We start from the raw sequence: 15,728 nt of genomic DNA on the forward strand, positions 1-15,728 counted from the left end.
TAATATAAAAATCGTAGATAAGATATTCTGCAAGAATGGAGATTATCAAGATATTAATTATCAAACAATACCGAAGAGGAATTTAAAGTGTGGTCTAAATCAAAAGCATAAACAAAAAATACAAAACAAGTGGAGCAAAATAGTTTGGTATAGGAAGAAGAAGACAAAGATAAAGTGTCTATCAATTGGGTTATATACACTCAAAGATTATATATATCTCTAATTCTTCTTTCATTTTCACCCTTGTTTTTTTTTTTTGGGTTTTATTCATTTGCATCTTAAACTATTGAAAGACGTTTAAACTTTATATTACAGTTGGTGACAGAAGAGGACTGTAACATGTAATATGTCAAATTGTCAATACCACTATTGGTGTCACTATCACTATTAATTATATAGCACTTTTTATTCTTAATTGAAAGTTCTTGGAAGTGAGTGATAATAAAGATTTAGATATATGGAATCCATTGTTGTTAATACTATTTATTATACAATCATTTTAGTGTATCTTTAGTTTTTTTAGGTTTAGTTTCTCTTTCTCCTTCCAATTTCCAATGGGTGGAGTATGTAGGTACAAGTGGAAACTATTTATGATTGTTTTACACATGCTTAGAAATACTGGACACTAATTATTTGTGTATTGTAACGGAAATAAAGATCAGTATAAACCTAGTTAAAATATTTTGCGTAATAAAAATAATGCATGTACCTAATGTCTCCTCTTTTCTATTTATTGAAATGAAATTCTCTTTGTTCAAAACCAAACAATAGAAAGGGAGGGGGTTATACTATTAATTTAATACCACAAGCATTAGACTGTGAATCATGAAATGAATCATTAACATTAATAACACAAAAAGTTCAGATAAAAATCAGTTACATCTTGTAGATTAGTACCACCATTATAAAGCAAAGTTTAGTCATACTTCCTCACACTCAAGAATTGCTGAACAACTTGGAATATGATTTGATACAACCTGTCAATTGAAATTTTTCAAAAGAATAAAATAATGAAAAATTGTAAAATAAGTAACATCTGAATTAGTTGAACTTACAACTTATTTAAAGATTATTGTGTTTAAAAATCAAGAAAAACTGAATCACCAAGAAATTAATCTAATTGAATCACCCCTTCTAAACAATTCACAAAAACACCAGAATAAAGAAAGCAAAAAGACTAAAAGAACATCTTACTTCTCGAATCGGTATAACATACCTTATAGATCTGTTGCCTCACACAAAAATATAACACAATAAGAGAAGTAGAAAATAAACCAATTACCAAAAAGAATTAATAGATTTTGAAATTATCACTGGTGTTAGTATGAATTGAATTGGAAGATAACCAAAGAAATATACTATATAAACACCACAAGCTTTTTTTAGAGGAATTAACTCTTTTGGGTTTATTATCTACATTTGTTCAATATACCCATGTGCCATTAGCACCATTGATACATAGTAAATTACTTTTAGTTTGATATCGAATCCTAATCCCACAACTAATTTGATTTACAACTCATTGCCTAAAAAAAGCTTTAACAAAACCAAAAGGGGATGAATATTTTTTGGTATTATTAAACTGATCAATAAAGTGCTGAAAAAAAGAAAGTTGGACCCGATTGTGATGTCCGCATTTTAAACCCAGGTAGCTTCCAACCACGAAGTAAGAACAACACCAGCACACGACTGGACAGATATGTATATTGCCTTACTGAAAACAATAAAAACAAATCAATATGTATTTCATAATACACGGAATTAGGATAATAACTATTCTGCAAGATACTTGTCTGTGGTATTGAATGAGGAGGAGTACAGAACAATATTGCAAACTAAAAATTACCACGTTCCTAGATTCCAACTCCACATTTTGAAAATGACTAAAAAATGATATCCACTAAAAACTTCCAGCCACCCCACCCCACCCCCTACCCCCTTTCTATTTTCTTAATATGTAAATTGATTTTTAAAATGGTTAATCTTCTCCTTTTCTTTTTTATTTTTTCCATTTTAGAGATTAATACAACATCAATAGTTTAATTGTTGAGAAAACTTTAAACTACAATTAAAATCCCTCTAGCCACAGAACTTTCTTTACAATAGATAGATCAGAGAAATTCAGTTTGATACAATGAAATATATTTGTTAAAAATCTAAACTGTAATTGAAAGGAGTCTAAAATAAAACAAAGTAAGGGAAAGTGTTATTTGATTGGTTTGATCTCTACCCTAATCTTGATTAAAAAGAAAAAGTTAGGTGGTAAATATAAGATACGTTAATATCGCTGTTACATAACATTTAAAGCGTTTAACCTTTTTCTGATTAATTCGAAAGAAAATTTTAAAAAATGAATCAAACTGCCGCTGATATAATTATATACATATTTCATATACTAAGCAATTATTGCAAAAAAAAAAACACCACCACCACCACCACCACGGATAATAATATTAATGGTGCAGATGATTTTGTGATTATTTGTATTGTTGTTGCAATTTTAATCATTAATACATTTTGTGTCATATTAGAATTCTTCTTCTTACGCTTACACATTTTCACATTATCAATCTCATCACCCCTATTAACTATCCCACAAACCGTGGCTATACATTTCCACTCCACTAACATCAAATACTTTATTCTACTGTTGCTGTTGTTTTTTTTTTTTACTTTCCTCGGACATATCTATTTGCATCACATTCTGATGTGATATCATCAGGTATTACTTCCTACAATTCTATCTGATCATTATTAAATGATAAAGATATGTAGGTTCCATTACCACCAGTGCATCGTAATACTGCAACATTATTATTATTATTATCCGTTATTTATTTTTTTTTCTCTGTGTCACCATATAATTAAATGATATTATTAAAGGCTATTAACGTTCGACCACTGCTTTCCCCACCCTCTAGATTTGGGGATGTTAGGTTCATAATCTCTTTTCAATCTTTAATTATTGAGTATTTACAATATAATTAGGTGTATATACACGTGAAGATCTATATTCTGGCTTTTTTTTTTTTTTCTAGTTGCATAACCTTGATCAGGAAGTTACCATTTTTTAAATGATATCTCGTTAACAGTTGCCAGTGTTATGAGTTGATTTTGAACTTGAATTTGAACAAAGTCCGGCAACAGTTTATATCATATGAGGTCATTAACTTTAAGGTTCGAAATTTCAAAGAAGGTTAAAACAATACCATTTTTTCTTTTCTTCCGTTGTCCGCAAGCTCTCTGATATTTTAATAGGTTGTCAGTGCAATATCAGCACTGCCTTTTTGTATCTTTTTATTGTACATGATAAAATGCAATGCCAGCGTACAGATAATGCACAAGGATAATAACAAAAAAAACATAAACAACAACCAACAGTGATAATCAACCAATACACAAAAAAGAGGGGTGGGATGATAAAATGTGTTCAAATAAAGAGGAGATCTTTAAATATAAAGTGGTTATATCAAAATCCTCTCTTTTTCTTGCTTGTTTTACCTTATTCAGCTTTCTGATTATGTTTGTTTTCTTAACTTTCTTTCTACATCGAAGGTTACCAATTCAACCTAAACAGTAAAGAATGAAAGAAAGAAAAAGAACCACTATGACTCTAAATATCTTCTCACTAACCATCTTGTAACAATCATTCAATTTTTGTATTAGGGAGAGGGCGAATAGCGGTATCATTGTCCATTATTCCTTCAACTTTTTCTATCAATTGTAATTTATTTCTAATTATAAGTCTATTTGTTTATTTGTTTATTTATTTGTCAATTTTAACATCACGGTATACATCTCAACCTGAATCTTAATTTATGGTAGGCTTTTATACGTTTAATGATGATTATTTGTGTTTTGACACATACATATTTCCGCATAAGGAATCAAGAATATTCTCTTGTGGGTTATTAGTTCATTTAAAAATACACTAAAAGAAGATATTATTAATTAACAATAGCTGCAAGAATAATAAGTCATTCTACTGCTAAAAAAAAATAAATATTACATACACTAAATCAGTAACAACAATAACAGGAACATTAGCATCATCCACCACAACCTGTTTCGAAAGCTTTTTGGTAAATTTTAAAATTTAAAAAATTTGATTTGTAAGGTTTTTTTTTTTTTCTACAAATTCTTTGCCAATATAAATATGATAAAGAATTGCACCCAAAAGAAAAAACCAAAATAGAATATGAATATACCTTGTTGAATTTCGTTTTTCTTTCTTCCTTTCTTTCTTTCTTTTATATTTAACTTTTCCTAATTCAAATAAAGTTATTCACTAATCAGCGATTAATACTTTTGTGTTATATTATTTCCCACATTTATTATTTGATATTATTAAGCTCGACTATCATCAATACTATTTTATTATAATTCCTCAATTTATCATATGATTCACCAAACCTCAAGTATGACTACTACAGCCGTTTTTGAAGAAATTAGCACAGAATTCGATAATTCACTCATGGAATTGCTTTATTCTACTACTTCAGAAGACGCGCTCCCCGACATGATTGAAAACTCCCCAACGACGATAACTATAGTTGCAATTGAAATTCCAAGTTTATTTTCATATTCTACTAATGAATTCGACCTGGAACTAGATTATGAATCATCAGATTGGGGTGATATAACTGAGCCATTGCCCCAAAACATACCAAAGGATGAAAGCGAACCAATAACTAAAAATCCCACCAATGTATTGACTTCACCATTACAAGCTTTTGCAGATTTTAATTCTGGTTCATCAACAGAGTTTGTAACGAAGCAACAGAAATTCTTCAATTATAATAATACAATCAATCGTTCTTTCAAAAATAATGATTACACAACTAATAAAGCCACGACAACACCAAAATGTCGCATTTCAAAGCCTTGTGAAAAATCCCCTCTAATGAAACCATCAGTTACAATTGCATCTATTGATACCATAGCTAAACTCAAGTCCAAATCCAAAAATAATTACAAATCTTCCTCAATTTCAAAAACTAAAGTTGGGAATCCCTTTTATAAACCATTCATATCATCATCATCAATACCCCTGAAGACGGCAATGAAAAATGCCAAAGTAGTAAACTTTAGAGACGTCAATAACAATACCAACAACACCTCGCTCAACTTCACGGATATTGATAATAAATTAACATATGATTTGCTAACGGAAACCACTAATTGTTCTGTTCCACAAACGGTTTTGGAGACCCAATTTAAGAATTTTGACGATTCCTTGATTTTTGATTCATTTTTCGATATAAATCAAATTTAGATTAATCTTTAAATACTAAAGATTCAATAATTGAAAAAATAAATAGATTTTCAATTAAAACTTCATAAGGATAGATAACAAACATGCGAACTTTTAGGTATTGTTTTCCATATATCAACTTTAACTGCATTTCATTAATTACTTTTCAATTTTGAGAAGAATTGTTTACCTTTCCTTTTCACTTCTTATAATTCCGATTTTCCTGATTTTACGTTTTTTTTTTTTTGGTTCTGGATTCATTTAAATAGACAACTATTTGTATGTAGATTTGTGTCTCTGTTTTTACTGTTATTATTAATTTTTCCTGTTTTATTTGATATAGCTTGTTTAATAATATACATATAAATTATGCATAACCTTCAAGAATGTCCAGTTTCTATATGTCACCAATCAATGGCTTTAATGCAATAGGTAACAATTCTGCAGCATCACCTTTAAACCCCCAAGTATCTTTGACTTTACTATTGAGAATGTTTTCTTCAATATCAGTATTGAATATTGCAACTTTCCCACCTTTCAACCTCACTCTCTCAACATAACTATTGGCAGGATAAACGGTACCACTAGTTCCGATAACCAAAATCAAATCAACTGATGGGTCCAGCTCAACAAAATTATCTATTTCAGTAATCAAATTCAAAGGTAATGATTCACCAAACCAAACTACTCCTGGTCGCAACAAGTCATGACAAACAGGACACAATGGTAAATCTTTCTCCAGTATTGTTTTCACTTGATTGAATTGTGGTGATAATGAAATATCAACACTGCTATTGCTATCGTTATCATTAAGAGGACGTTTTCTGGGATTCAAATTACTATATTCAAATTCAGTATCCTCCAATGCTTTAGTCAATGGTTGTTTAAAATTATTATGATCAACATAATTACACATAAAACTAGTACATTTCAAATCAAATAATGATCCATGAATCTCATATAAACTATCAAGATTATGACCACTTCGACTCAGTAATCCATCAACATTTTGTGTAATGGTGATATATTCATCAGAATTGAATTTTTGAGATAATTTATTCAAGGCATAATGTCCCTTATTTGGTTTGGCTCTTAATGCACCATATCGTCTCCATGAATAAAATTGCCAAACTAACCCTGGATCAATATAAAATGCATCTGGAGTAGCTAAATCTATCATATTGAAATTTTTCCATAAACCCTGTGAGCCTCTAAATGTCGGTAATCCTGAAGATACAGAAAGTCCGGCACCTACTAATGCAATAATTTTCCGACATTTGGGTAGGTATTCTTGGAATTCCTTCAATTGTTTATTCATTTATAGGGAAATCAGAAAAGTGTGTAATCTTAATCTATAATGAAATAGTGTTGCCTATTCATTTTTATCTTGCAGTGTGTGTTTTTTTTTTTTTCCTGTCAACTTTTGGAACCGCTTTGTTTTCTTTTTTTTTTTTTTTGGGGGGGGGGGGATGTTCAATCTTTCGTCCAAATCCTACAAAAACGTTTCATAATTATACATTACATTTAATTATATGACTTTAATATACACAAAACACAAAAAAAAACAAATCCTATCAAACAATTAAAATGATACCTTATTTAACTGGGACAAAATTTCAAGTTGATTTATTTTGTTTCAATTTCCATGCTAAATAAGTAGCTGAATGTCCCAATTCAAAATTCGAATTGGTGATGATTTTGTTCCCCACTAATTTGAGTGGTGGTGCTCTATAAAATAAAATTTCTTCATCTTGTCTTCCATTATTAATTTTTCTTTTCTTATTTACAAATTGACCCAATTCTCCTATGTTTTCATTCAATCCATAAGCAAGAGTCCCTCCAACTAAAAGATTAGAATATGTTGACATCGATGTATGAAATGTAGTCCCCGTTGGCGCAATACTTGTTGGTGTTGGTGTAGATGTCTTTTTATACAATTGTTGATGTTGCTGTTGTTGCAATTGTTGTAATTGTTGTTCTTGTTGCTTTTTAGCTTGGTTTTCTTGTATTTGTTCTTGTAACAGTTTATAACTTCCTGGTAATTGATGTTTTTCTTCACGATTCATTAAAATGTTGGTATTGCGTGCCACCAGAGGAGTCAAGCCAGGAATGTCAGCAATAGGTTTTGCTGGGACATGGCTGATAGTTCCATGAGGTACTGCTGGGCCAGTTGCATATACAGTATTTGTGGAACCACCTCCACCTTTTAATTGTGAAATTGGCGTGAATAAGAATGCACGACGACCGCTTTTTGTTTCATCATGTTCGGGAACAGCAACAACATTTTGACTGGATATATATTGCCCCAAATCATCATTTGGTAATGGAGCACCAATATACACCGACCCTGATACTGGCGGCGAATTAGCTGTACCAGGGATAGCGTCAGGAATATCCATACCTTTATAAGCATCAGGAGCCAACAATCCCTTAATTGGAGATTCATATTTGATCAATTTTCTCGTCTCCTTTAATGGAATCAAAGGCTGTTCAGGATCTTCTCTAACCTCATCTGGCAAACATGCTTTCCAAGTTCTAATACGATTGAATACATGTGTGTTCTCATTGTATCGGAATTCGCAAATAAACCATGGAGCAGATTCCGGTATAACACCTTCTGGCAAGTCACCCTTTTGATATCTAGTTAAAAAAATAACATAGCAAGGGCCAACAATATCATCAACTAAATGATCTCTATATTGACCAGTTTTACAAACTTCATTCAAGAAAAATAAACGGTCTACCGCATGGCAAGTCTGCTCTGGGCGGTAATACCAACACATGTTAACATACCTTTTACCATCTTCAGTGGACCACATACGGAAAATCTGACCTACTATTGGTCTCTCTGGGTCGGCTGGGTTCTTCACCAACACCCAATTACCAATTTTGTATGTGTACCCGCCAATATCCAAGACTTCCAATGGGTATCGTAATACACCATCACTCGAAGACGAAGTAGCAAGTATGATTTCTTTATCTGATTTGCTCAATTCAGTTTGAATCACAAGGTGAGCCTCTTTTTTAAATTGTTGGGAGTCTAAAAACTCTTCACTGTAAGGATCACTTTCATAATAAAGCTGTGCATTAGCAAACATCAAATCCAAATCATTAATAAACAATTCTACCGATGAATATTTTCTACTTCTAACTTTGATTCTAATTTCATTCAAACTAATAGGTGCAGCAATCCTTTCATAATAGTCAGCATGGGTTTTTATCTCTGGGAGCTTTTCAAAATGTTTGGTCAATGGTTGGCCATTGTTATCACGCAATTTCTTAAACCCTTTCAAAATTAACTTGATACGGGTTTCAAATGGTTTATCAATAATTGGTGGACGACCTCTTCTAATACCACTTTCAATTTGGTTATCCTTATGCTTTTGTCTTGTGGGACGAGTAGGGGTAGTGAACGACAGCCTAGTATACCCAGTTGACACCAATGGTTTTGATAATGCCACCATTGAATCTGCTTGAGGAGTTGCACTCATTTCAAACTCATCTCTTCTAGATCCAGCATTTGATGTTCCACTTATACCAGGAGTCGAGTCTCCTTTGTCAAACGAAAATCCCAGTAATTCATCGCTATCTCTATCATCAGGCAAGTCTCCAATATGAGGATATATCAAAGAATGTCCATTTGAGATTGCTTTATCACTCTTCAATTTTGGAATTACCACGTCGGTGATGTACTGTTTCAAAATTTGAGCTTGTCGATAAATAACGGACTTTGAATGATTATAGAATCTAGCATTCCACGAAATCAACGCCAAGTCATTGATGAATTCTTGAGCATCTGTATATTTCAAGTTCTTCAATTTTCTTCCCACAGCGTGAAGTGAGAGAGGATTTTGTACAACCTTGTAATAGTCGGTACCTGATCTCAATGGCAAGGTTTGAAAAGTAGGATGAATTAAATAACCGTTATCTTCAATCTTATAAATCCCATTAAATAAAGACTGCAATTTAGTCAGTAACTTCTTTTTCTCTCTTTCAGACATAATCGAATGGATGCAAAAAAAAAAAAAAAAAAATATAGGATTGATGGAGGAAAAAAAAAAAAAGAGATTGTTGTTGTGTTGGTAGTACTTTTGTTGATTGTGTTTTTGTTTTTTTTTTTTCTAATTTTTTTTCTCTCTCTTTCATCCAATGTTTTGTACAAAGTACACGCTCCCATTCTTGTACAGGACTTGCAATTATCAACAACTGGTCTTTCACTTTATATACTCTAATAAGCTCTGAAAGTGTTCACGAAAAGTGACTGAGTTGTTTAGAAAGATTGAACTTACAATAAATATACCGAATTTTGTTTACCAGATGATATTAATTTCAAGGTATATTTCAGTTGAAAACCTTTGAAGACCTCAATACAGACATTTAATGGATCACAACAGCTGAATTACTAATCTCTCTTGATACATAAAACATAGGGATTCTCTAAACATTTGACTTACAACTATTCAAACTTATTCTCACATCTCTTACATTAGTTTGTTGTAAAAGTCCAAGTATACTGTCCATAGCGAATACTATGCGACATAAAGAATGTCGTGGAAACAAAACTAGTAAATTGATTTTGTTGTTGAGTGTTGGCCACCTGTGATTTTCTTATTTTTGTCGCCTCTAAATTGAAAAAAAAAAAGAATAAGAATCTAAACCCAATTTCATTAGACTACAACCTAAACACATCTCAATATGGACTTTGACTTAGAACCTTCTTTAGAAGAATTAATTAAGCAAGATACTTTGAAGTGGATATTTGTTGGTGGGAAAGGTGGTGTTGGTAAAACCACCACATCATCTTCCATTGCAGTTCAATTGGCTTTGCAACATCCCAACGATGAATTTTTATTGATTTCAACTGATCCAGCCCATAACTTATCTGATGCATTTTGCCAAAAATTTGGAAAAGACGCAAGAAAAGTTGAAGGATTGTCCAACTTGTCATGTATGGAAATTGACCCTGAAGCTGCCATGAGTGATTTACAACAACAAGCTCAACAATACAATAACGATCCAAATGATCCATTGAAAAGCATTATGAATGATATGACCGGGTCGATTCCAGGTATCGATGAAGCCTTGTCTTTTATGGAAGTCTTAAAACACATCAAAAACCAAAAAGTGAACGAGCTGGATGATTCCACAGACAAGATTTCCTATAGAACAATTATATTTGATACTGCCCCAACTGGACATACATTACGTTTCTTGCAATTACCATCGACATTGCAAAAGTTATTAGGCAAGTTTCAGCAGTTGTCAGGGAAATTGGGTCCAATGATGAGCATGCTTGGTGGAGGTGGCCAGGGACAACAAGATATGTTTGCTAAGTTGAACGAAGTGCAAAAAAATGTCGAGGAAGTCAATGAGCAATTCACCAACCCTGACTTGACGACTTTTGTTTGTGTTTGTATCTCCGAATTTCTTTCGCTTTATGAAACTGAAAGAATGATTCAAGAATTGATGTCTTACCAGATGGATGTGAACTCAATTGTGGTCAATCAATTGTTGTTTGCAGATGATGACGAAAACCCATGTAAAAGATGTGTGGCAAGATGGAAAATGCAAAAGAAATATTTGGACCAAATGGCCGAATTATATGAAGATTACCATTTGGTGAAAATGCCTTTGTTAGGTTCTGAAATCAGAGGTGTTGAGAATTTGAAGAGGTTTTCAAAATTCTTGATCAAACCATATGATCCAAAAGTTGATCGTGCAATCATAACAGAAATGAAAGAGCAATAATGGTTATGGTCTTATTCCCCTCCATTTTTTAATCACTTATATAGCCGTATTTAGAGTTAATATCAAAATGTGTAAATTATAGCTACTAGTCTAATCCCGACCAGATCGAAACGAATGATTTGAGAGAGAGTCGCACTTGGTTAGAAACAACTGATGCATTAACAAACAGATTTTATTTTTTTTCTGTTGACTTTCATCTCAATTATTACTTTTTCCTTTTGATCAATTAGAAACCTTATTGAACAAAAGTCCCTACCAATTTGGGTCAGTGTTGAATCTCACTTCCAATACTATAAAGAAGAATTTGCAGGAAAGAATTAAACCCTTTTCTTTATTGAACAAGGACATATAATTTAGTTGTTGATTTTTACCTAGTACCACCGATATTTTTTTTTTTTTGCAAAAGTAATAAATTCAAAATGGCTAGAGGAAACCAAAGAGAATTAGCTAGAGCTAAAAATTTAAAAAAGCAACAGGAAGCACAAAAAGCTCAGAAACAGGGAGATAAAAACAAGAGAATGGAGACTGATGCTGAAAAGATGAGAGCCAAGCAAGCAGCAGGTATGTAAGCTTTTGAATAAGGGTTTTCAGAGTAATCTGTTGTTGTTTTTTTTTTTCCCATCCTTGTTAGAAGTAATACTAACAAATACTAATTCAATTGGTTAGCTGACGCCAGAAAAGCCGCCGAAGCTTTGGCAAAGGCTCAAAAGAAATGATTTTTGAAGTTTGCCGTTTTCATAAAACCTATATAGATTATGAAATAAAAAGAAAGAATAACAATTGGTATTTGACTTCAAATGAAATTCTTTATCACTTTACACAACAATTAGTAAAAAGAACGGAGGGAATTTTCCACGTCATTGGTCGCACACTCTGATCCGATTCAAAAAGCACCATACCCCCTGTTTATTTTTATTTCTATTCGCTGATTCTTTTTCTTTCCTGGAAAGTATATTTCTCCATAGATTCAATTGAGCACTCCTAAAAATGTTAATCGAAGAATCCTTTCATGATGTGAAAACTGCAGATGGTACAACTATGCGTATTTACGTTTACCATCCTAAAATCCCCAATTACCCAAAAGTGAAATTCCCAGGGGTTCTTGTGTACAGTGAAATTTATCAAGTTACTGGACCAGTTTCTAGATTTGCCAAGGATATTGCTGGTCAAGGGTTTATTGTTGCATGTCCATCCAGTTATCATAATTTTGTTGGTCCCGAGCCATTGGCATACGATGTTGAAGGTACCGACATTGGTAACCAATACAAGATTGAAAAAGAATTGAAGTCTTATGATGAAGATACCAATTTGACAATAGAGTATTTATTAAGCTTACCAACTTGCAATGATAAATTGGGAGCTACTGGTATGTGTCTTGGAGGCCATTTGGCATACAGAGCGGCATTGGACCCCAGAGTCCAAGCTACAGTGTGCTTTTTTGCCACTGACATCCATTCAAAGTCTTTAGGAAAAGGAAAAAATGATGATTCATTGGAAAGGTGTGGTGAAATTAAAGGTGAAATCATTTTAATTTTTGGATGCAAGGACAACCATGTTCCTTTGGAAGGTAGAGATTTGATTAGAAGCGAGTTAAGGAAGAAGAATGTTGAAATGACTTTTATTGAGATTAATGATGCTCAACATGCATTTGTTAGAGATGAGTTCAGCAAAGGGAGATATGACCCCGCAACCACCAAATTATGTTCCGAATGGTTGTTTGAATTATTCAATCGTAAATTGAAATTGGATTATGGTGACCATGATGGTAAGGATGTTGTTATTGAAAATGTATGCTAAGTAGAGTATGAAGCGATAAAACAAACCCACACATTGACTCAATGGATATTTTTTTGTTTAGGTAATGTATTATCTTCTTCCTATTACTGTGTTCTTGCTTTATAAGTATAGAATTAAAAATACAATTGTTTGTGTATTAAACACGACTTTTTCAAAGTGAGAAAGTTGTAAAATTTTTTCTTTTCACCAGTATTTTTTTTTTTTTTTTCACTCATCAAATCAATCTCAACGTAAGAACCACCAAAATAGATATACATATACAACAGCACCATGAGACCAATAAAGTTGATGGGACATGAACGTTCTTTGACTCAAGTTAAATATAACAGAGAAGGTGATTTATTATTTTCAGTAGCCAAGGATAATGCAGCATCTATTTGGTATTCATCAAATGGGGAACGATTAGGTACATTAGAAGGACACCAAGGGGTAATTTGGTCTATTGATGTCGACCCAGAAACACACTTATGTGCAACTGGAGGAGGGGATTTAGCCATTAAGTTATGGAAAGTTGAAAATGGTCAATGTGTGTACACATGGGACGCCCCATCTCCAGTAAGAAGAGTTGCATTTTCGCCAGATGGTAAAAAATTATTAGCCATTGCTGATCAAGTTATGGGTCATATTGGTACAGTTTCCGTATTTGATATAAATGATGATGATGCTACTATAAGCCAGCAAAACCCAGAACCTTCTTTAGTGATTGAAACTGAACCTGAAGGGTCAAAGGCCACCGTAGCGGGATGGTCTGGCGATGGAGATTATATCATTGTTGGCCATGACAATGGGTACGTTTCTAAGTACGATGCAAAAACAGGCAAATTGGTTACATCCTTACAAGCTCACGGTATACACAATGAAGAGAAAAATGTCAGTATCACCGATATTCAATTTGCCCCAGAAGACAGATCATATTTTATCACATCGTCAAAAGACAAGACCGCCACTTTGATCGACGTTGACACTTTTGAGATCCTCAAAGTATACAAGGCTGATGCTCCAATGAACACCGCTGCCATTACTCCTGTTAAGGACTTTGTCATTTTGGGAGGTGGTCAAGAAGCAAGAAATGTTACAACCACAGCTGAATCACAAGGTAAATTTGAAGCCAGATTTTACCACAAAATTTTTGAAGAGGAAATTGGACGTGTTAAAGGTCATTTTGGTCCTTTAAACACTGTTGCTGTTCACCCTGATGGTACTGGTTACAGTAGTGGAGGAGAAGATGGTTTCATTAGAGTTCACACATTTGATAAATCATATCAAGATTTCCTTTTCGATGCAGAAAGAACTGAGAGAGCTGCTGCTGCAGGAACTATTTAAGGGATTAATAGAGTTCTGGGGGGTTTGTTCTTAAAAAGTTATTTTTATTTTGGCATTAAGATTATTTTTGATACATTTTTGTAGAGTTCTATTATTGTATATTAATTTTTGGAAATAAAATGACAGTTTCAGTTTTGATTTCCTGTTTTTTTCTCTATTGTACTAGACTAGAAAGAGCATACAGAGAAGAATCTCGTTTATTCTAGAACAATATAATTTTGAGTTGTCCCAAAAAAAAGAGCAAAGGGGAAAACGGGAAAAAGGGGGTGAGCAAGGGATTAGCAACTTAATTATGAAAAGAGTTTATATAAATAGAACTACACCAAAGCCGGAGTAGATTTTTTATTAATTTATTTTTGATTCTTTTTGTTTTTTTCTGGTTTTATTGAAGTTTAATTTACAATATACGTTACAATGGTGAACCTATTTAACAACTCAAACAATGCATATGATGCTGTCTTCAATAATATTGGCACATTTGCACAAAATTCGCCTCGTGGCAATAATCGAAATTCAAACAGAAATGGTGTAAAAGTAAAAGAATTGAACAAAAACAATCAACACGAGATCCAAGTTTTTAACAGAAATGGATATCAAAATTTTAAAATTGAGATAGTCAGACAAGGAGATCATCTCTATTTGCAAATACAATCCCAAGTAGATAGATTTGAGAGATATTTTAAGTTGAATACTGCAACTGAAGACATTAATAATGTCAAATCATATATCGAAAATGATTGGTTAATTGTCGTGATTCCGTTTATTAATAAAGGAAGTAAATCTCCGCCACCTAAAAATGTTCCGGAACATCCATCTAAGAAACAAAACAAGCAGCAGAAACAACAGAAACAACAAAAACCGCAGAAAGAATCAAAGTCAGCTAAGAATAAAAAGGTATTCGAGAAGAAGAAAACTGATAACAACCATCCTCCTAGTTTGCTAGACGCTGCTAGACGAAAACCATTTTTGGAAGAGGTTCCTGATCCAGGTATTTAAATTTGCAGCATACGTATTATTTAGACAACTAATAAACTTAAGAAAATGTTCTTGTTTTTTTTTTTTTAACGTCGTAAAATGAAGATCGAATGCTTCTTGATATGGCTCATTGTTAAATGAGATGTTTGACATTATCGTTTCTATGAATACAAAGTCAAGAAAAGAATCAGTAATTATCAAAATGGCCAGGAACCAGTTTACTACAACATTTGAACCAATTTTTGCATAAAATATTATCCTATAATTGCCATTTTTCAATTGTGTATTTATTTTAAATTTATCGTCAAACGTTAAATGAATGTTGGATCACCATACGATATTGGCACAGTCTTCATTCCCGAAATATTCATATACAAGGGGGTTCTTTAAAGAGATTTCGGTTTCGGTTCAACGATGAACTTTCATACCGATCTTTTTTATAACTATAGTTTCCAGAAGATCAACTAAACCCTTATTTTTTCTTTGCCAAAAGAGAAAGCAACCATATAAAACAAGATAGACAAAGTTTGTGGAAATATCATCTATGATCCAATTATCAATTGTGGTACAAATATATATTTAATTAGTTCCCAATATGGTGATGTAATTACTGATACATAATGTGCAGGTT

General features: G+C 32.6%; 8 protein-coding genes across 8 annotated transcripts; 6 read left to right on the forward strand and 2 right to left on the reverse strand. All coding sequences in view use genetic code 12, as the record gives it.

The window, feature by feature from the left end:
• Nucleotides 1–4,399: 4,399 nt before the first annotated feature.
• On the forward strand, nt 4,400–5,275 carry CD36_02530 (conserved hypothetical protein; the record flags this gene model as incomplete). The annotated part of the gene is made up of 1 exon (XM_002416880.1): nt 4,400–5,275. One exon carries the CDS (start codon nt 4,400–4,402, stop codon nt 5,273–5,275), a length of 876 nt encoding a protein of 291 aa, XP_002416925.1.
• Nucleotides 5,276–5,651: 376 nt separating this feature from the next.
• Nucleotides 5,652–6,572, reverse strand: CD36_02540 (NAD-dependent histone deacetylase SIR2-like, putative; the record flags this gene model as incomplete). The annotated part of the gene is made up of 1 exon (XM_002416881.1): nt 5,652–6,572. One exon carries the CDS (start codon nt 6,570–6,572, stop codon nt 5,652–5,654), a length of 921 nt encoding a protein of 306 aa, XP_002416926.1.
• A 298-nt stretch (nt 6,573–6,870) lies between these two features.
• Nucleotides 6,871–9,255, reverse strand: CD36_02550 (chromatin structure remodeling complex subunit, putative; the record flags this gene model as incomplete). The annotated part of the gene is made up of 1 exon (XM_002416882.1): nt 6,871–9,255. The coding sequence occupies one exon, from the start codon at nt 9,253–9,255 to the stop codon at nt 6,871–6,873; it is 2,385 nt and encodes a 794-aa protein (XP_002416927.1).
• A 694-nt stretch (nt 9,256–9,949) lies between these two features.
• CD36_02560 (GAT complex ATPase subunit, involved in resistance to heat and metal stress, putative) lies at nt 9,950–11,002 on the forward strand (the record flags this gene model as incomplete). The annotated part of the gene is made up of 1 exon (XM_002416883.1): nt 9,950–11,002. One exon carries the CDS (start codon nt 9,950–9,952, stop codon nt 11,000–11,002), a length of 1,053 nt encoding a protein of 350 aa, XP_002416928.1.
• Nucleotides 11,003–11,421: 419 nt separating this feature from the next.
• Nucleotides 11,422–11,718, forward strand: CD36_02570 (conserved hypothetical protein; the record flags this gene model as incomplete). Its single annotated transcript, XM_002416884.1, has 2 exons — nt 11,422–11,563; nt 11,669–11,718. 2 exons carry the CDS (start codon nt 11,422–11,424, stop codon nt 11,716–11,718), a joined length of 192 nt encoding a protein of 63 aa, XP_002416929.1.
• A 271-nt stretch (nt 11,719–11,989) lies between these two features.
• Nucleotides 11,990–12,799, forward strand: CD36_02580 (carboxymethylenebutenolidase, putative; the record flags this gene model as incomplete). Its single annotated transcript, XM_002416885.1, has 1 exon — nt 11,990–12,799. One exon carries the CDS (start codon nt 11,990–11,992, stop codon nt 12,797–12,799), a length of 810 nt encoding a protein of 269 aa, XP_002416930.1.
• Nucleotides 12,800–13,069: 270 nt separating this feature from the next.
• On the forward strand, nt 13,070–14,122 carry CD36_02590 (eukaryotic translation initiation factor 3, subunit, putative; the record flags this gene model as incomplete). The annotated part of the gene is made up of 1 exon (XM_002416886.1): nt 13,070–14,122. One exon carries the CDS (start codon nt 13,070–13,072, stop codon nt 14,120–14,122), a length of 1,053 nt encoding a protein of 350 aa, XP_002416931.1.
• Nucleotides 14,123–14,536: 414 nt separating this feature from the next.
• CD36_02600 (conserved hypothetical protein) lies at nt 14,537–15,118 on the forward strand (the record flags this gene model as incomplete). Its single annotated transcript, XM_002416887.1, has 1 exon — nt 14,537–15,118. One exon carries the CDS (start codon nt 14,537–14,539, stop codon nt 15,116–15,118), a length of 582 nt encoding a protein of 193 aa, XP_002416932.1.
• Between the last annotated feature and the right edge of the window lie 610 nt (nt 15,119–15,728).

Source organism: Candida dubliniensis, chromosome 1, assembly GCF_000026945.1.
Source record: "Candida dubliniensis CD36 chromosome 1, complete sequence".
In the NCBI taxonomy this organism is placed as follows: Eukaryota; Fungi; Ascomycota; class Pichiomycetes; order Serinales; family Debaryomycetaceae; genus Candida; species Candida dubliniensis.